This window comes from Aspergillus fischeri, genomic scaffold (genome assembly GCF_000149645.3).
Source record: "Aspergillus fischeri NRRL 181 1099437636266 genomic scaffold, whole genome shotgun sequence".
Lineage (NCBI taxonomy): Eukaryota > Fungi > Ascomycota > Eurotiomycetes > Eurotiales > Aspergillaceae > Aspergillus > Aspergillus fischeri.
Window position 1 is genome coordinate 3306195 of NW_001509760.1, and position 19695 is coordinate 3325889.

The following is a 19695-nucleotide window of genomic DNA, read 5'->3' on the forward strand; positions in this document are numbered from 1 at the left end:
AATTCCTGCCATAAGCCGCCACCATGGCCTCGCAAGATGAGCATCACCACTACCATCCGAAGGATACGATCTCGGCGGCGATGAAGACCACCATGCTTACCGGTGCAGTGGGTCTTTTCGCGTCGGCCGTCCAGAACACCCTCACTAGGAAGAACGTTGGACCCTGGGGTGTCTTCGTGCGAAGCGGCGGGACAATCGGTGTTTTCGGTACGGATGCACATCCAATAGATCATTTGGTCTGCGGAATCTTTCTGACAGTTGCTCTCTAGCCGCAATGGGTGGTACCTACGAGTTTGTGAAGAACGCCTCGGCCAACCTGCGGGAGAAGGACGACCACTACAACGTAGCCCTCGGCGGTTTCTTCTCCGGAGCTATTCTGGGTCTTCGAGGTCTGTTTTATTTTCTGGAAATACGCACATACGGCAATTGCTGATTTTTTGGCATTAGCTCGGACATTCCCCGCCCTTCTGGGTTACGGGGCTGCTCTGGCAACGGCCATGGGCGCCTTCGAGTTCACTGGCGGAACCCTGTGGGGTAAAAAGGCACAAAGCGATCTAGATGAATTTGATCGCCGTACACAGATCAGAAAGGCGTACAGGACTCCAGCGGAGCAGACATTTGCCGAGTTGGGTGAGGGACGAGGTGTGTTAATATCTAAACTCTCAGGACATCACAGATATGGCGGCTTTACTAAATCATTTGCCATAGGTATCTACGGCCCCGGATACGCAGAGAGACGCGCAGAAAGACTTAAGGAGACATACGGCATTGAGGTTCCCACATCCGCCGCACCCGCATCATAATGTGATTAGAATCGATGTCCGTTGCAAATCCAATTGTGCCAGTCTTCAGTCTCTTTTGTGTAAATTATCGTTTCCTGTCGGATGCCTTTGAGCTAGCAAATCCGGCATGCTCCACGCAATGATATCTTTCTTTCCTTCTTCATCATTGTTGAGGGCGCTCTTCTTCCTAGTTTAAGCTCTCGTCAACAAACATCGAGCGGATAGCGTCATAAGAAGAGATTTGACGATGGCATGCAACAGTTTACGTCTCCTCGGCCAATTGGCCAACGATTATCAATGGATGCAGCTTATTGCAGCCATTGAGCGACCTACCTCGAACGGTCGATCATGAGACAATAGTTACAATAGCAGAAGTAGAATTACTTTGAATGGTCAGTCGTCTAACAACAATATTCTTTATGGGCGTGCGCTTGACATATGTTATGGACAAACTTAAACCATCTCAGTGGTGGGAGAGGTGATAATGGTGACAGATCATGATACAGCCCGCCTATGAAATGCTATACCACTATAACTTTCAAGAGTGAAGATTATGACTAGATAGCAGAAAGGAAAATAATTACTTGATGGGAGACAGGAGACACTTGCTTGCAGGTCAAGATTAACTTAAGGTGTGCATGATAATCCATGCGGGGGGCGAATATGATATCACCTTATTCATAACTATGTACCCCTTGCCCTCAGCATGACATAATGTACTCCTTAGGACAACTTTTTATGCTGTATGAAAGCAAGAGAGAGATTGGTATGCTTGACAGCAGTGCTGTCGAAATAATACCTGCTGGATCATAAAACCAGGCATACTCTTAATAGCATACTTTACAGTACTATCTACCAACCGAAGTATCTTCGTAGGTGCACAAAATTGGGTTCATCAGATTGATCCGAACATGTCCGGGACTGAATAATCATGGAGAGCTCCTCCGTATGATTCATGCATCATCTGAGTATCAAGAATCATGGTTCGAAAGAGGGGAATTGACCTCTGCGAGTGGTCGGACAAGGCACGTTCTTGGTACCTGATATATACGAGCCAAGGTATGATTTAATCCAAGCAGATTATGTTGATGCCTGCGCAGACTCAAGGTTGGTAGTAGCCAGTGGTACTCTGTAGACAAAAACAGAGGTACTCAGGTTAGAGCTCCAGATGCCGGGCAAGTATACACTGATGCGCATCACAGACGATGAACCGTGCATGACGTCGAAGAAATGACAGTTTGGGTGAGTTCACTACGGATAGATGGGGAATGCAAAGGTTCCGATCTTCCAGCGGGCCGTCTCCTTTTTTCCCTACCCTTTTTCTTTTTTGCTTTTGTCTCCTAAATTACGACTTGCGTATTACAGGTCGCCACTTGAAAAGGGGGAACCCATCGAAGCTGTGAAGAACACCTTGCGCAAGCGCTAGAGGAGGGTATGGAGTACTCTGGCTCATTACAACAATGACTTGTACCCACTGTGTGTATCGCAGCATAATTCCGAGCTTTTTAGTGGCCGTTGCTGTCCAGATCAGCTGGAAAAGTAAGTAAGCAGTTCACAGCCACTTTAATGACGTCCAAGCCATTTTCACAAGCCACGCTTCAGTCATCAAAAGGGGGCATTTGGAGTTCGTACTTTGGTACTTTGCTACCAAGGCTGTGTGTACTGTTTCATGATCATCATTATCTCCGGATTATTGGATTAATTATTATCAATTAGGAGAGGAATAGGCAACATCATTTAAATGATATTCATTTTATTGTTTATTAATAGTACAGTAATGCCTCACCTTATTAGAATTGCATATCTTTCTCTTGTTCAGAAAAAGGAGGTCTGTAGTTTGTCCAGCAAGACAACAGTCGAAGTACTCCATACTCTGTACCCGTACCTCAATCCAATTGTATACTCCGTAGATATGCCGTAGCGATCTCTTTTTCCCTGCCCACATCCTTGAGAAAGTCAAAGTTTCATGACTATTGTTGATGCTTCTGCTCTTCTATTCTTCGATTTTCCACTGGCCCGGGAATTCCATTCTGTGAGAGCCCGACAGCCCTCTTCTGGGTCGTCATAACGTCGCATTCCATTGTCCTTGTCGAGCGTAGACGTCATCCGGAACCGTCCAGCAGTTTAACTGTTCCATCACCCCCTCATGATCATCTCGACTACTTCTTTCTAAGCTCCCTGGTCGATCTCAGGATTATAATCACAGATCTCTTGGTTTTAATTAATTACTATTTTGTATCCGTTCGGCTTCCAGATCCTCTCCTTAATTTCTTTCTCATAACTCCCCTGCGTGGACAGATTCCCATCTTCGATAGTTCCTCCCTAGAGCTGTGGGGCTCATACTTGAACCATCTAAAGGAATCCCTATATTAGTTACTCCCTAAGCCATCTCAGGACTAATCTATCTACATGCTCCCAATCTGAGCCGATCATCGCCATCGCGAAAAGGGCGCGCTTTTCTTTGGCAGTCTGGTTTCTGATTCAAGCCCCCGCAAAACAGTTCGCTCCAGACCATCGACACTGCCGTTCGCCTGGTAACCGAACTCGACTACCCTGATTCATATCCAGATCGTGTGCTTAGATCCGACTCCTTTTATGATTCTTTTATGATTCTTTTACCATTCCTTTCGCTCCTCCCGTTCTCCTTATTACTGCGGACTCCCGTTCAATTTCCAACATTCCTGGACAACCCGACAACGCATTGATTGGAGCTCCCTTATCTCACTACAGGAATTGCACCGCCCGACTATCCTGGGTAGCGTCATCATCGCTGCGGAACAACCCCTCCTTCCAGCCATGGCAATGACCGCTCGGGCGCATACACCTGTGCAGGATGCATATCGTCCGCTGTCACCACCAACCGAATCCGTTCTCTTAAATCGAGGCTACAGCCTGCGCTCCGGCTCCAGACCCAACTCCTTTGTGGCCAGCAATTCCGGCTACAACTACGCTCACGGTGCTGTTGTCGACCCTCCTCCAAACGTTCACAATCCTCGCTTTCATGAGGAGTTTGACGCGGCTAGTCAGCGTGGTTCTGTCGTGCTCGATGGACCGTCAACTTCTGGTGTACAACGTTCCGCGTCGCAGATGTCACATTCCCGTTCAGCGACTCCAACACGATCCACTACTTTGAAGAAGAAATCGTCGCTCAGCAAGAAAGGCAGTATGCGTCGCAGCGGAAGTCGCCGGAGCCTACGCGCAGGCAGTGTGAGGAGTCTGGTGTTGGGTGATAAGGAAAAGTATGGCGTCGATGGCGCGGATGATCAGCACAGTGCTTTTTATGTCCCGATCCCGACGAACGGGAACCCGACTGAGGTCATGGCGCAACGCTTTCAAGGTACGTATCCTTCGGAGCATCTATCTCCATTATCAATAATTTCCTAATGCATAGTAGCTTGGCGCAAGGTCTTGAAAGACCTCATCGTCTTTTTCAAGGAAGTCCAGAAGTCCTACGAAACCCGGTCTAAGCTCTACCTGTCGGCGTCGAATGTAGTAAATAACGCTTCGCTCCCTCCGACATTTCTCAAATCTGGTGGCCTCGCCGATGCAACCGACATTTTGCGCGATTTTCACCGTCAAGGCTACCTAGAAGCGAATAAGGCTGCCGAGGTGGAGAGCGAAGTCGTTAACCAGCTCATGGGCCTTCGCAACGACCTGCAAAAGAAGACCAAAGAAATCAAGAGCCTTCAAGGTGATTTCCGGAACTCCGTCGACAAAGAAGTCGAGAACACGCGCAAGACGGTTCGCCAACTGCACGAAGCGCTAGGTCTGGTCGATACCGACCCGTCTGCTACATCAGGCAAAGGAGACCCGTTCATTATTCGTTTGGGCGTCGACAGACAGATTGAGAAGCAGATTGAGGAGGAAAATTACCTCCACCGTGTGAGTCTTTCGGAAGCTTCCTACAGGCTCCAATCACTGACCCGCCGTAGGCATTCCTAAACCTGGAAAACTCCGGTCGCGAACTTGAATCGATTGTCGTCAGTGAGATACAAAAGGCGTACAATGCGTATGCCAGTATCCTCAAGCGAGAAGCCGATGAGGCCTATGACACCGTGGAGAAGCTCCGGACTGGACCCATATCCATGCCTCATGATCACGAATGGAACCACTTCATCGCCAATACCGACGAACTCGTCGATCCCCGCGTTTCTCTCCGGAACGTGGAGAACATCACCTACCCTGGCAAGGATCATCCGGCTGCGGCTGAAGTTCGATCCGGCATGCTGGAGCGAAAGAGCAAGTATCTGAAGAGCTATACACCCGGCTGGTAAGTATTCTCATTGTCAATGTCTGCCAACTTTCTGATTAGATAATAGGTATGTCTTGTCACCAACTCATCTACACGAGTTCAAGTCTGCCGATCGGGTAGCATGGCAGACACCAGTGATGTCACTGTACCTACCGGAGCAAAAATTAGGATCACACTCGCAGCCGGACTCGACGTCGCACAAGTTCATGCTCAAAGGGCGACAAACCGGTCCCATGCATCGTGGTCACTCGTGGGTTTTCCGCGCGGAATCACACGAGACCATGATGGCGTGGTACGAAGACATCGAAAGCTTGATCTCAAAGACTGGCGAAGCACGTAATGCATACGTTAGGCGACACGTCCGCACTGTGAGTGGCGCGAGTGCTCGGACCAGCATTGATCTGGATGAAGACGAGGCCGATCGCACACCGTATGCAGCGGAGGCGGTCGTGTTAAACCAGGAGCGGCCGACGTCTGCGCCTCGCGAGCCTGGTGGCCGTTTCCCGAGTGACGTGCAGATTGATCGCCACCTGCAAGCCCCACTGTCTCCATCCAGCGGTGAGAGTTCCGGCGGGCACGACCTGTTTGCCGCTGCAGGGTCCCTACCCGACGGAGTTTCTTTTGCGGATGGGAATCGTTCTATCTCGGGAGGGGATGGTAGCCAAACTCGAAACGCGGTCGGAGAACACGATGGGAACTACGGGCTCTCAAACCCAGAGCGAAATGAAAGATATCATGCCGGTTGGATGGGACCAGCTGACATTGTCGCTCGTCAGAAGCAACAGGAACAGGTTAACGCTCTGGGCAACCAAAGAGACAATCTGGGTTCCGACAGATCGAGCGACGTACATCCCATGCTGTTCGCCGGGATGGGCTCTACGAGTTCCCGCGACCCTTCACTGAATCGGCAGAGAAACAGGCGCGAGAGCGGATCCACTGCCCCGACCACGACGAACATCACCGATCGCACGCACAATACCGTCCCAACCTCGATTGACGGGGATCATGAAACTTCCATGATCGAAGGTAATGGTGTCGGCCACCAGCTCCGTGAGAGCCTAAAAAATGAGCGAGCCCCATCCAACATGAGCAGCCCTGCAGCAACGCCGTTGTCTGAAGTTACTTCGGAAGGAGCCTACGGCTCCTATATAACGAAGTCCGAAGGTGATGCAAGGCGATCTAAACCAAGTGTGTCTGCGCTTGAGCTACAGATTCCAGGCCACTACCCACCCGCAAATCATATACCTGCGTGAAAGCATCCGATTGACGCAAACACTTCATTTTCAACTGCGTTTTTTTTTTTTCCCCCTTCTTCTCTGTACGTTATATACCTCTTCAACGGGTTATCACCAGCGTCACTAGCTGAAAGTCTCCTCGGTTTTCCTTTGGTGACAATCTCACCAAGGCCGACGGTGTGAACTGGTATACTTTACAATTGGGGTGCTTGGCGTTTTCTTTTTCCGAATGAATGGATGGGTTGGATACGGCTGTGGAGCTGGGGATCTGGATTGCTTGTCTGCTCGGGCGTGCGCGCTTGATTTGACTCTGAATCCCCATGCAGTGCGATGCATTTCCTTTGTTGTTTCCTTTGTCATTTCCTATGCCATGCGTCATTGACTCTGATGGTTCGCTTCCTTGTATTATATTCTTATATTTCCTGAAATACACGTCACGTCTCTGAAGCATATGGATATCAGACCCTCAGTCTTACCGTAGATAAGTCCCCAGAGATTACTACCGCACCACACGCTACGAACGGCTAGCCCAAGAGCAGCATGCAGAGTTCTCGAGCACAAACCAGATCTGGTTAAGTAGTAGTACCTTATACACAATACAACGACTATGCCTCCGATATCAGGCTTTATCATGGCCGTGGCATACTAGCTTCCAAATGTCAACTAACTCAGATATTGCCACAACCTCAATCAAATGGATCGATTCGCCCAGTGGTTACGGCACCTGCTTTACAATAAAATCGCAGTCGAACCCTGCATCGATCATTCATTTTTTTGGCCATTCATATTCCTTACCAAATATCATATCACCTAATTTTCTTCGAGAACTGATTGTCTCTTTGCTGATGATGGAATTCTTCGGCCGTCTTCACTACTGGGGAAACTACATGGTGTAAGACTCTTCTACCACATAGAGGGAATAAAAAGCCTAGCCCCGAGTACTACGGACGCCGTCAGCAACTGCAGAAAGGCATCATCCAAAAAGGACATGCTGTTTTAATCAAGAACAATATTAACTGTATCAAGAGGCGATGGATCAGGAATGCCTTTTCTAAATCTTGGGCTTAGTTTGAAGGTAATAGATATAGGCACTGCGATTACTTAGGGGAAGATCCTCTGAAGGTCCTTGTTGCGGCACGGAAAGTGGACATTATGGTATTTCTTGAGTGATGTCCACATATCATTCCATTCGGGTGGATTTTGGGCCCTAGAAGGAGGAAAGACAGGGTGCAGGTCTAAACAACATCCATGTTTGATTGATCTAAGGAACTAAGCATCATTTTGTGTGTTTACCAGAGAAAAGAGGCATCAGGACTTGCAATCAGTACGTCACGAAGTCACGATTCTTAAACGCAGACGGCAGCCCTGGAGTCTTTTCGTTCTCGATACTACAAAATATCCATAGGTAGACCAGATTGCCTCTCTCGGTCTACTCGTTTTTACTTCGCAAAACCCTGTCTCCTGCCTCACGTTCATCATCTCTCGTGTTGAAGACTCGAAAGATGTCGCGATGTCGAAAGATACTCATCAGGCTATTTCATATCTCTTGGAAGAAAGTCCCAAAATACTCCAGCATACTCTGTCTAGATGAGCGCATCTTACAGAAGATCTACCAACACCTCTCACTAGTCGATCAAGTCTGTCTATCTCTCAGCTGTAAAGAGCTCTTCGGCCTATTCGGGATGATAGCGAAGCACAAAAATCTTTGAATTCCCACGACTCCTGCGTATTAGGAACCCAACACTATGCTTGAACAGTAAGGATGTGCCCCGAAACTAACTCCTTCGACTCAAGAATTGCTGCTGGACCTACTGTACACAGTATCTGAAACTCCATCCACAGAAAGAATTCACAAGATATTCACTACTGAGACAAGCAGCTCTGGAGAGATCCTGCGCATACTATGCTGGTATAGCTGACCTATATCCCTGTATTTCTCTGACGATTCGAGGTCGAGACAGCTTGTTAAGATCCTCAAATCACCCGCAAAGCCAGCCAAAACCAAATATGGCCCATTTGAGTATGACTTCGACGATAGAGGACAACCCAGCCTCAGCCACGGCTGTGTATTTAGTACTAGGACTGGCTACATTGTGCGAGTTGCTCTGGTTTTATTCATCAAGGAACCAACTGGCCACTTATGTGTAGCAGCTCGGCACACTATAAGCTTCTCTTTCTCCGATGCTCATCTCACAGCTGAGCCTACCTTTGCTTGTCCTCACCAGGATCTCCTACCTCTCATCCCCAGGGAACAAGCCACAGATGATCTTCTTCAAATGTACCAGGCTTTGACTTCTTCAAAACCTCATCAGGATATCCTGCCTCTTGTCCCCGGGAAGGTGGTCTCAAAAGCCTGTCCCATGTGTCCGACTTTGATTACAAAATACGATTTGTCTGAAGACAAGTATCAGGCTGTTTTCTGGGTGGTTCGGAATCTGGGAAGCTGTGAATGGCCTGCAGACCGTGCTTGGCTTGAACAGTGTCGTCTCACCAGAGCATGGTTTTCACATAATGAAAAATACTGGTGAGCTTTATCAAAGGATCCGACGGAGAAAGAAGCACTATGACTGAATTTCCCCTATAGGTGTCAGTCGCAGAACTTGCAGAAGGTGACGCAGGGTGTTCACGGTCAGTGGGAGAGAGATTACTGCCTGGGGCAGAAAAGAAGGTTGCTTCAACATAAACGCAAAGCCTCACGAACTGCGGATGAGGGAAACCAGATGGCTAGTACCATCCCGGCGCTACTTCTTGCAGCATCGTGTTGTTGAAGGAAAAAGACAACGTGATGTGCGCTCCTGGGACAGTTCATTTCTATTTTGAGGAAGAAGACTCTCCATGTCCTTGAGAAACAAAGTGTCACTGCCTATTGTGATAATCGAAGATGTTTTGAAATGTGACGAGGTAGGCACGTAAACTGCGCGTGCTACAATAGTGGTAGCTCTGCCATTCAACAATAATCAAATACACAAACAGCATAGGGAGGTGTAACAGTAGAAAGAAACTTGGAAAAATAGTCAAATCATGAAATGCAGGTCAGTATGTCATCAATTCCTGGTGTTTATGAGTAATACAGCGCAAGTTCTGGTAAACTAGTTTACCCAGGAAATAATACCCGCAATTTACATGATCTGATCCTGCGTGATACCGGTAGTGGGTTCTGCGCCTTCCATGGGTTCGCCTTGGCCCTGGTCGGCATTCATGTACTTGACAAACGTGATACCGAGAGGACGACCACCATACTGATAACCAGTGAATTTGGCTGTCGAGGGGTTAGTCTGTGTGCGGTCAATGATATTTTCCAACGGTAACATACCGATCGCAGTCTCCGCAGTCTCCGCGTTATCGAACTGGACTACACCTGTGCCACGAGAGCGACCGTTGGGCTCGTACTGAATTTCAGCACGTTCAACCTTGCCGATGGTGGAGAAAAGATCCACCAGATCATCATTGCAAGTAGACCATGGCAGCTGGTGATCAGGATCGTTAGCACAAGCTCCTCGACGGCGGAGATGACCAGTCGTGTGGGTCAAAAGGCCAAACTCACATTGCGCACGTAGATGATGGGACTCTTTTCTCCTCCAGAGGTTGCAAAGTCGGTGAATGGGTTGGGAGGAGCCGCCGCGGCGGGCTCGAAGTTCTGGGGGCCTCCAAAACCACCGCCTCCGCCGTATCCACCCCTGAAGCCGCCGCCGCCAAATCCACCACGGCCGGCAAAACCACCACGACCGCCAAAGCCACCCCGGCCGAAGCCACCATAGCCACCACGGCCGCCGAAGCCGGGTCCGGAACCGGCAAAGCGGTCCTCACGGACCTCTAATGTCCGTCCCTGCCAGTCGTAGCCGTTGAACTGTTGAATAGCGTTGCGCGCATCCTCGGGAGATTCGAAAGCGACAATGCCGGAGCCCTTGGGACGGCCAGTTGCGTCGGTGTGAACGTCGGCACGGATCACAGCACCTTGCTGGGCTGTCGCGACATCCAAACGTTAATATGGATATGCCATATCGCCGATAGAAGGCTGCCGCGGAACGGTTTTGCACTTACCAGCTTGGCGGAACAGATCCTTCAGGTCCTGCCAACCGACATTGAAGGGGAGCTAATTCAAGGTTGTCAATATTTATAACCGGGTCTATGACCGAGCATTATATGATTCGAGTAGGGGCAACAAACGTTAGACACATAGAGTTGTCTTCCACCACCGCCAGGAGCACCACCGGGGGGGCCACCGTAGCCTCCGAAGCCACCTCGACCAGGACCCCCAAAGTCTCCTCGGGGAGGTCCACCAGTGAAGCGTGGTTCGGGCTCACGGTCCTAGTCAAATTTTGTTAGCGTGCACAATGGGAGAGACACGGGCACACCTCGGGCCGCGGACGTACCTCGCGAACGTAGACAAGACGACCCATGAGGTTCTGGTTGCTAAGCGTGTTGACTGCATTCTGCGCTTGCTCCCTTGTAGCGTATTCCACAATCCTGCAACATATTGTTAGCGCGGAGCTCAAGAGGCGATCAGAAAAGGAAACACTCACCCGCATCCCTACAATGTCCGGACGGCCAGGCCCAGCCCGTCAACCCAAATCGTCCATGCAAGAAACCAAGGAAATCCAGAAGTAAAAAGAAAAGAAGAAAAAGAAAAAGCCAGCCACGCTACGCATTGGTGCCCACCTTCGACATTCCGTTGGGAAGTAGTAAGACGTCGGCAAAGATAACTTCTCCAGCTGTATGAACGATGCGGAAAATCATTCCCCCCAAAGTCAGCCACAAGTTTTCATCCAACAAAAGCTGCGTCGCACTGCCGACACGATATGACCCTGCTCACCCTGTCTCATAAAGTCCTTGAGATGATGCCACTTGACATCGTAGGATAGGTTGCCCACATAGACCCGGCGGTCCTGTTGGGACGATTCGCGTACTGATTGCATCATTTGTTCTTTGGCGACTGAGCGCTCCTCAAAAGATCTCGAAGGAGGGTAACTGCTGCGGCCACCGTAACCAGATCCTGAATGTCCTCCAGTTGCGCCTTGAGCAGTACTCATAGGAGACCGAGACCGGCGATCACTGCGGCGATAATCGTCACGACTGCGAGAGCGACTGCGTGGGGAGTACGAGCGACGGCTTCGTCGAGGACTGCGAGAACGTCGGCGGGGCGAGCGAGACCTCTCGCGCTGCGCGTAGTCAGTGTCAAAAGAGTCGGAAGGCATCGACGAGTTTGGACCGAGCCCGGCAAAAGGTAAAAGAACAGAAATGGATAAGAAGCACGAGTAGCGAAAGGGGTATGGCTGAAATGAGAGGCTAGGAAATGACGGGGAATGCAACGTCTCAAGGGGGGCGGGTTCCAACAATGGGTCTGAAACTGTCCTTCCCGAGTTTCGAGGAAACCCCAACGCTAGCGCTGAGAACCGGCAGAATGGGAGATCAGGTGACACCGCCTGCGCGACAACGCGCAGATCTCAGAGAGTTGAGGACCCGGGGAGAAGGGCACACAGAAAAGAACCTTGTTATCGTGGAAGTGAAGAAGGACAAAACTGAGACAATTAAGGTAGAGGGGATTCCGAGACAAACAACATGGTGCTGAGTGCAAACGAGACGTCGGAAGTGTGTTACATGCAACCCATAGGGACAGTGGGTACCCGGCATCATCAGCCGCGCGCCATCAGCCCCAGGAAATAGGAACTATGAAGGCATAGGAAACTCGTTTCTGAGTAAGGGAAGAATGCTTTCGGTTCAAGAACTTTTGAGAGTGACAATCTGATGGCAGGTGATGTACTGTAGAATGTACACTAGACAGGGAGCACGACAGTAAAGACAGATGGCTTACTTGGTATGGTCGATAGACGTCGGCTGGAGAAGAGCACTTAATGTAAGCCAGAAGTCCAGTATCAACGCGATCGGAAATAGGAGCAGCGAAGACAATCAAGCAAGAGCCAAGGAGGTGAAAAGGGTAAAAGGTAGGAGAGACGAAACAATCAAAGGAAACGAGAAAGATGAGTTTGTGAGAGAGTAAATAGCGGGGTGAAGATGAAAGTAAAATCAATCACACTTTGTCAACCAGTGTTTGTGTGTGCGTGTGCATGTATATCTGTCAGATCATCGGAAGTGTCAGGGCAAAGGTAAGGGAGGGAGGGAGAGAAGGAGAATCCCGTGGGGATCCGAGGGGATGCAGCGCTCTCTCAACCAGGATGATTCGCTCGCGGACAACGAGTAGCCCGTGGATGGCTCTTACCTGGTATTGACAGCGCGGTAGAGTTCCCGGAATGTTGGGGGGAAAGGAATTTCTGATGGAGTGAGGGACCAAAGATTGGATGGACTGATGAAGGGATGAAGCGGGTGGATAAACGGATGGGAAGAGGGGGTGTGAAAGGTGATGGTTCCTACAGTAGTAGGTACAGTAGTACGATGGTAGTGGATGATTTTTGGGTTGGGGGGGGAGAAGGGACGGAGGGTGGGAGGGAAAACTAAGGTACAAAGTAGATAGTTTGTGTTGAATGCTGAATGTCAAGCGTCAAGCCGATGGTATGTGCAGGACCTCGAATAGTGATTGGACTGAGAGTAGCTTTGGAGGAGGCCAAGACAGGGGGTTGACAGAAGGGAAAAGGTGGAGGTGACTGTTCAGCAGAGCAACACAAGGCTAACAGTGCTCTGTGAGGTAGTAAAAACGACTTGTATGGAGGAGAAATTGAGGGGAGATGCAATGGAGGTACCCTATACCAGAGGGATACGTGTTGTTGTGGTTGTGGTGGTGATGATTGATAATGCTGAGGACTTGAACAACAAAAGAAAACAAACGAAGAAAGATGCAGATGATCACTCACCCATGATATTGTATTATTGTTGGTAGCTGTGAGATGCGATGTGACAGTTGACGATGACAATCGGATGGGATGGGATGGGATGGTCTGGAATCTGAATCCTCCCGAGTTGAAGGTCTGTCTGGTTTGTCCTGCTTGGTGTCCGTCCAGGCTGTGGATTTAAGAGCGAATGGGCTCTCAGACCTGGGGAAGGGAGTAGCAAATGAACGATAAGTAGGGGGAGGACTAGAGTAATAAGAGACGATAATATCAGAGGGGATCGAGGGGGATACTAATGGGGGGAAAAGAAAACAACAGGCCGATGACAAGGACGCTGATTGGGACTGTTGGGGCCAGAGTAGCGTTCATGCAACTCTTGCCGTTGTACAGAGTATCTACCAGCGATTCAGGATATCTGAACTGTGGAAGAAGATCAATAGTCAAGACTTTAACTTTTTGATAGAAGGATCGATTGTTTTGACATGAGGAGTGGAGAGAAGCGCTGAGCAGACGCGGAAGCGGAAAAAGTGGATGAGTTCAATAATGGCCACGCACCTGGGGTTAAGTACCTACGGAGTACGGAGTAGTCGAGACTGGTTTATCCCATGTGCTGCTGTCTGTTACATGATACTATTGATTTTAACTACTCTACTATTTTTTTTCAATTCTATCTTCATCAAATTGTCAAGGAATTTTGTTGGATTTTTGAGAGGTACTACTTTTCTCAGTCTCCGTGACAGCCAGCCAACCATCGATCAAATATATAGGCCAACCAAATGTGGTTCAATTTGGAGCAGTTGACGCTAGAGCATACTGGGATTGATTATCAAACCTGATCATCCTATCTTTTTAGATGTATGTGAATCTGTTGTCGTATGGAGAGGTTTTAACCATGGTCAAACATGTAGTGCTCTTGGACAATGTATATACTGAGACGGCCTAGGAAGAAATATATCAATGAAGTACCTATACAATGCAAGTTCGATATATAAGACCCCTTCCGTTCAGTCACCATCGACTGAATGAAGATGATTCATTATCAGCAGTCAAGGTAAAGCATAACTTCATGCCTAATTGCTGCGACCTGGACTGCCTGTTGAATTGGTGAAGAATGCATTCATGACAGGAAGATCAGCTTGGCTCAGCTCAGACCACCGCTTATACTGAGATTCCTTCTCCGGCTGGCCCGACGTTCCATCCTATTCATCAAGCCACTAGTAACTTTTCCAACTGCACTTTGAGAAGACCACTAACAAGAGGAAACTCCTCGAAAATTACAGTACTCTCTACAATCAGTAGCAATGGCCCAGCCAGCCTCCCTTTCTCGCTGCTCCCGAAGGCAAATCAACACCCTCCTCTTGTCCTCTACTACCCTCTCTTCTCGCACCAACCACTCCTCCTACATCGCCCTGCAAGCCCGCCGTCTATACCAGACTCAACGCTCACCGCGCCGTCTCATCCATCAACAGACCCAATTCTCACGACCGCAACAATGTATCGCTAAAAGATCCTACCACTCGCAATACCACCCCGAGCTGCCCGCCCACGAATACACAAACTCACAGACCACCATCCTCTCCGCCGCGCTCAACCATGTCCCTAAGCACGGCTTCACACTCGAAGCTCTGACCCTCGGCGCCCGCGACGCAGGCTTCCTCGATGTCTCGGTCCAGCTGCTCCCACGCGGCGAGTTCGATCTCGTCCTTTTCTGGCTGGCGAGCCGGCGCGGCCTTTTGCGAGGCAAAGTCGAGAACGGGCTCTTTGAGAAAATCGAGTCCCAGGGGAAGGTGTTGTCTGTCGAAGAGAAGACCAAGTTGCTCATTATGGAGCGCTTGCGGATGAACGCTGAAATTAAACATCAGTGGCAGGGTGTAAGTTCTGCCTTTGTGTCTTGCATTGCATACGGTTGAATGGTGCTGACCGCTACTGCTATCCTCCAGGCCCTGGCTCTCATGTCCCTCGCTGGAAATATCCCTCTGTCACTCTCTGAGCTACATGCTCTGTCCTCTGATATTTTGGATCTGGCTGGAGACGCCTCGGTCGATGCATCGTGGTATACCAAACGCCTGTCCGTCTCGGCCATCTACGCCAGTGCCGAGGTTGTCATGACCCGCGACTCGAGTTCGGATCTCTCCGCTACGCAGGCATTTGTGGACCGTCGCATCGAGGATAATAAGTATATCGGTGATAAAATTACTGGTATAAAGCAGTGCCTGGGCTTCATGGGTTCCACTGCTGTTGGACTGGGAAGGAGTTGGGGGTTGAAGATCTAGTGTGAAGGGGTACAGGCTGAACTGAGATGAGGAATATAAGTGGAGTGGATATTGTATTCATATTCTAATGTAGAGTCCCGGCATTGTATAATATACACCCCCTTTCGGCTGCTTCCCACAGTAGGACTGTGTTTACCACTACAGATTAAGCTTATCTGCAAGTAATCTCGTCGAGCTCTGTAGGTCTCGAATCTCCTGAACTCGCTTCTCCAGTCGCGGCAGCCACCCACTCTCCCCAAACAACTCCTTCACAGCTGTGCGATTCGGCGCCATATCCCACCACGGATCACGGAGCGAACCCCGATTCTGATTCTCGCGACGCACCTGTTTCCGATGATTTTTGAGGTCCCGCTCCCGCTGATCGGCGATAGCCTTGAGCAGCCCGCAGGTTCGCTCATCCGGCTCCACCCCTGTAGTCTCCATTTCCTTCAGTAACGACACAACACTAGGGAGATCACTGCACCCGCGCCAGTAGAAGTAGATCAGCTCGTTATATAGACCCGTCGAACTTCCCAACACCGCTGAGGTCCTGCCGTGCGACCTGATCGTCGAGCGGAACTGGCCGATCAAGGGCGAGCCGGGGAAATGCGAGTTGAGAAGACGGAATGCCACGAGGAGCATCTTCGGGTAGAGTTCTGTGACCACTGCTTCCACGGACACGGATTCAGGAACCTCCAGAGGGCTGTGGGGTGTTGGCTCGCCCTCTGAGCTTGTCGGTGACGTGCCACTGTCTTCCGGAACCCGGCTATCTCCAAGATATCGTAGCATCGAGAATACTCTCTCCTTGCACACTTCCCAGATCCCAGTATCCCCTTTGCCCTCGTCAATCGCTGCACGGAGCGCGCGCTCGATCTTCGCCGACTCCCTTTGCACGGTGAATTGAATAGCCAGCTCGGCAGAGCGGGGAACATCACTGCGCGATTCTGGAGGATTGGAGTTACCCGCTTGCTCCTGAGGCCCCGGCTTCGAAGTCGACGCGGGCTCATCCACCTTCCTCCGGGACTTGCGTTTTGCGGCACCCTCCGTCGATGCTTCAGAACCCTCCTTTTTCTTCCGAAGGTCCTCCAGCACAGAGTTGAAGATATTGGAGATCTTAGACATCTCGTCTTTGCTCAGTGCCGGCTTCTCTGTTTCTTCTGTAGCCGCCTCCGGGTCATCCTTCTCCTCCACACCCATCTGCTCCAGCAGACCACCGAACGCCCTCTTCTCGCTCTCTGTCATCTTGAGTGACTTTTGTGGTGGTCGTGAGGATGGTGGTGTCCGTGATTGTGAGACCGCGGCGCCGCGCTTCTTCAGGTAACTCTTCCGGGATCGACGGCCATCGTTGCTCGGGGCCTGGGAGGGAGAATCAGATTTCAAGGGAGGGGTCGCATTCTCAGAGCTCTCCCCATCATGAACAGACTCTTCGCCTCTATCTAGGCTTGATTCGGGTGTCGTGAAGGTAGTCGATGTTGACTGAAATGATCGGCCCTGTCGGGCACTCCATTTTGCATGGCTCAGCGGCGCAGCGAGTGTCCGGGTCTGGTAGAGGAATGGGACGGGGGAATTAACGGTTGCTTGCGCCAGGCAAGTGCGCGAGATGCGTAGCGGCATTGTGCACTGCGGCCGAGCAGACTAGGGCGTTGAGACTTGTCAAGAAGTCTGCGAAACTCTGACGTAGACAGTTGAAAAAAGTTGAAATCCAAAAAAAAAAAGAAAACACGGAGTACCTCTCTAGATCGACCGCATAGTAAGTTGCGTAAAACCACGCTTTTTTATACAAAACACACCGCAGACAGTTATTACCTATTTATCGTGTATTCTTTTCCCATGATTATATTTCCCAATGAAACCAAGAAAGAATAACACGCACTGTATCATTTGTTCCGATCTCATTCAGCACATCCCATTATATCACGTGACAGCGCGACATTGCAGGACGCGTTTCCTCAGGCAGAAGCGCGGGTTCGGCCTGCGACACTGACCTGAGCCTACACCACTCCTTCGATTGTCAAGGCATTGGTATATACAGCGGACGCTCAAGGCGCTCGCAAGACAGTCACTATCATGGGCGCCGATAATGAGCTCTCCGAATTCGAAAAGCAGCGTCTCGCGAACATCGCCGAGCGTGATGCGCTCCTCAAGAAGCTGACCCTGGACGCCCAGTCGGCCGGGCTCTTCCCGCCAAAATCAGCGAGAAGCTCACCAGGGGGTCTAACAAAGCCGAAGAAGAAGCCTGCGCCGAAGAAGGTCAAGAAGGAAGATGAGGACTTAGTACCGCGGCGTATGTCCTCGCGGTTGAGAGGGCTCGCGGCGGATAGCGAGGTTGCGAAACGCAAGGCGGACGAGCAGTACGAGGCTGCGCAGCAGGCGGAGCGGGCGAAGAGGGTTCGCAAGTCGGATGCGTTTTCTTTCAGTGAGATGCTTGTGTCCGGGCAGAAGCTCAGCGGCGATAGTCTAATCGGGGTGGATGTGGTGACGAAGGGAGTTGCGATGCCGTATCAGCGGACTTTTGGTGATGACGATATTAAGAAGACGACCGATAAGGAGCTGAAGGCGCTTAGGGAGGAAATGAGCGGGTTGCGGCTGTGGGAGGCGTGGGAACCTAATCGTGCGTTGGCCTTCCGTGTGAACTGCGACATGCTGTGACTAGAAATATTAACATGACCGCATCACAGGCATCAAGCTCACCCCCGAAAGAATCTACACGATGACATTCCACCCATCAGAGGCTAAGCCTTTGATCTTCGCCGGAGACAAGATGGGCAACCTCGGTGTTCTGGACGCCTCGCAAGAGAAGCCAATCTCAGCCGTCAAGCAGGAAGATGACGAAGACGCAGAGGACGACGACCCCGACCCAGTCCTGACCACTCTCAAACCACACACACGAACCATCAGCTCCATGCACGTCCACCCCTCAAAGCCAACCCACCTCTATAGCGCCAGCTACGATAGCTCTATCCGCGAGCTGGACCTGGAAAAGACAACATCTGTCGAAAAATACGCCCCAGAGTCAACCTCCGACGACATCCCCATATCCGGCATCGACATGGCACCCGACGACCCCAACACCCTCTACTGGACAACCCTAGACGGCGCCTTTGGCCGCTACGACACCCGCGCCTCGCGCAGAAGCGCCGTAGCCACCTGGCAGCTCTCCGAGAAGAAAATCGGCGGCTTCTCGCTCTTCCCAACCCACCCGCACTTCTTCGCAACCGCCTCTCTCGATCGCACGATGCGCCTCTGGGATATACGCAAGCTCTCCCACGATGAACCCGTCCCGGTAGGCGAGCACGTCAGCCGGCTCTCGGTCTCCCACGCCGCATTCAACAGCGCCGGCCAGATTGCGACATCCTCCTACGACGACACGCTCAAGATCTACGACTTTGGGTCCAAGGGCATCGCCGCCTGGAAACCAGGGCACACTCTCTCAGACGCCGAAATGAAACCCGACACTATCGTCCGCCACAATTGCCAGACAGGACGATGGGTGACCATGTAAGGCTTTCCCAATCCCTCCCATCTTCTAGCCGTTTTAACGCAACAACTAACTTGGTGTCTCACAGCCTTCGTCCCCAATGGCAAGCAAACCCGCAATCCCCTATCCAGCGCTTCTGCATCGGAAACATGAACCGTTTCGTCGATGTGTACAGTAGCTCCGGTGACCAGCTCGCTCAGTTAGGAGGCGACGGTATCACTGCCGTTCCTGCCGTGGCGGTCTTCCACCGCAGCACGAACTGGATCGCAGGCGGTACTGCCAGCGGTAAGATATGTCTGTGGATGTGAGTGACTTCAGGAGATGGCGATGGACCGATGTAGCCGTTGCGCATATTTGTTTGGCATTCTAGTTTAGGCTCTTTGAGTGGCCGTGTTTTAAGGTGTATATTTACTTGGCAAGTACCTCCATGACATGCGTATCTAAGCGATGGGAGTTGAACATGATTCAGTCTCGAAAGACAGATCGATCCTTTTCGCTCGTCTACAATTTATACACTGCGTTGTCCGAAATCTATTACCTAGGTCAACACAGACCGGCGGGTCGAGCCATGCGACGGAGAAGGAACTATCGGATGAATAGTAGTTGTTTCATCTATGCAAAGGCCAAATGTTATGTACACAAAGGAACACGAACTGCTTTTGTACCATGAAAAAGTCCAGCAAAATCCTCCCGTCCATAGCGGCGTGTAAGATGAAAGGCCATGCGGGACATTTTTCCAGCCAAAAAAGCAGCTACAAAGCAGGGTATCAACACCATGACAAATGCTATTCAAGGAGAATGAGCAGTGTAGAAAGGAAGAGAAATCCAAGAAGGGGCAGAACGTCAGATCATCAACACATGGGATCAATCGCCGGAATGAGGTAGAATATACACCAGATGATGCAAGATTTTGC

At 50.5% G+C, this 19695-nt stretch overlaps 6 protein-coding genes across 6 annotated transcripts, besides 4 other annotated features; 4 read left to right on the forward strand and 2 right to left on the reverse strand.

The window, feature by feature from the left end:
• Positions 1–23: 23 nt before the first annotated feature.
• On the forward strand, positions 24–803 carry NFIA_058240 (Tim17/Tim22/Tim23/Pmp24 family protein; the record flags this gene model as incomplete). Its single annotated transcript, XM_001258370.1, has 4 exons — positions 24–207; positions 270–389; positions 448–642; positions 709–803. 4 exons carry the CDS (start codon positions 24–26, stop codon positions 801–803), a joined length of 594 nt encoding a protein of 197 aa, XP_001258371.1.
• Positions 804–3372: 2569 nt separating this feature from the next.
• Positions 3373–3399: a microsatellite.
• A 179-nt stretch (positions 3400–3578) lies between these two features.
• On the forward strand, positions 3579–6287 carry NFIA_058250 (SLM1 family PH domain-containing protein; the record flags this gene model as incomplete). The annotated part of the gene is made up of 4 exons (XM_001258371.1): positions 3579–4119; positions 4177–4664; positions 4715–5052; positions 5102–6287. The coding sequence occupies 4 exons, from the start codon at positions 3579–3581 to the stop codon at positions 6285–6287; spliced, it is 2553 nt and encodes an 850-aa protein (XP_001258372.1).
• A 3101-nt stretch (positions 6288–9388) lies between these two features.
• Positions 9389–11464, reverse strand: NFIA_058260 (RNP domain protein; the record flags this gene model as incomplete). The annotated part of the gene is made up of 7 exons (XM_001258372.1): positions 9389–9528; positions 9583–9736; positions 9814–10223; positions 10311–10362; positions 10437–10577; positions 10643–10736; positions 11064–11464. 7 exons carry the CDS (start codon positions 11462–11464, stop codon positions 9389–9391), a joined length of 1392 nt encoding a protein of 463 aa, XP_001258373.1.
• Positions 9923–10048: a microsatellite.
• Positions 9958–10014: a microsatellite.
• A 1673-nt stretch (positions 11465–13137) lies between the features above and the next one.
• Positions 13138–13158: a microsatellite.
• A 1194-nt stretch (positions 13159–14352) lies between these two features.
• NFIA_058270 (uncharacterized protein) lies at positions 14353–15324 on the forward strand (the record flags this gene model as incomplete). The annotated part of the gene is made up of 2 exons (XM_001258373.1): positions 14353–14922; positions 14992–15324. The coding sequence occupies 2 exons, from the start codon at positions 14353–14355 to the stop codon at positions 15322–15324; spliced, it is 903 nt and encodes a 300-aa protein (XP_001258374.1).
• Positions 15325–15462: 138 nt separating this feature from the next.
• On the reverse strand, positions 15463–16917 carry NFIA_058280 (uncharacterized protein; the record flags this gene model as incomplete). The annotated part of the gene is made up of 1 exon (XM_001258374.1): positions 15463–16917. The coding sequence occupies one exon, from the start codon at positions 16915–16917 to the stop codon at positions 15463–15465; it is 1455 nt and encodes a 484-aa protein (XP_001258375.1).
• Positions 16918–17370: 453 nt separating this feature from the next.
• NFIA_058290 (WD domain protein) lies at positions 17371–19089 on the forward strand (the record flags this gene model as incomplete). The annotated part of the gene is made up of 3 exons (XM_001258375.1): positions 17371–17914; positions 17982–18801; positions 18870–19089. 3 exons carry the CDS (start codon positions 17371–17373, stop codon positions 19087–19089), a joined length of 1584 nt encoding a protein of 527 aa, XP_001258376.1.
• Positions 19090–19695: the final 606 nt, after the last annotated feature.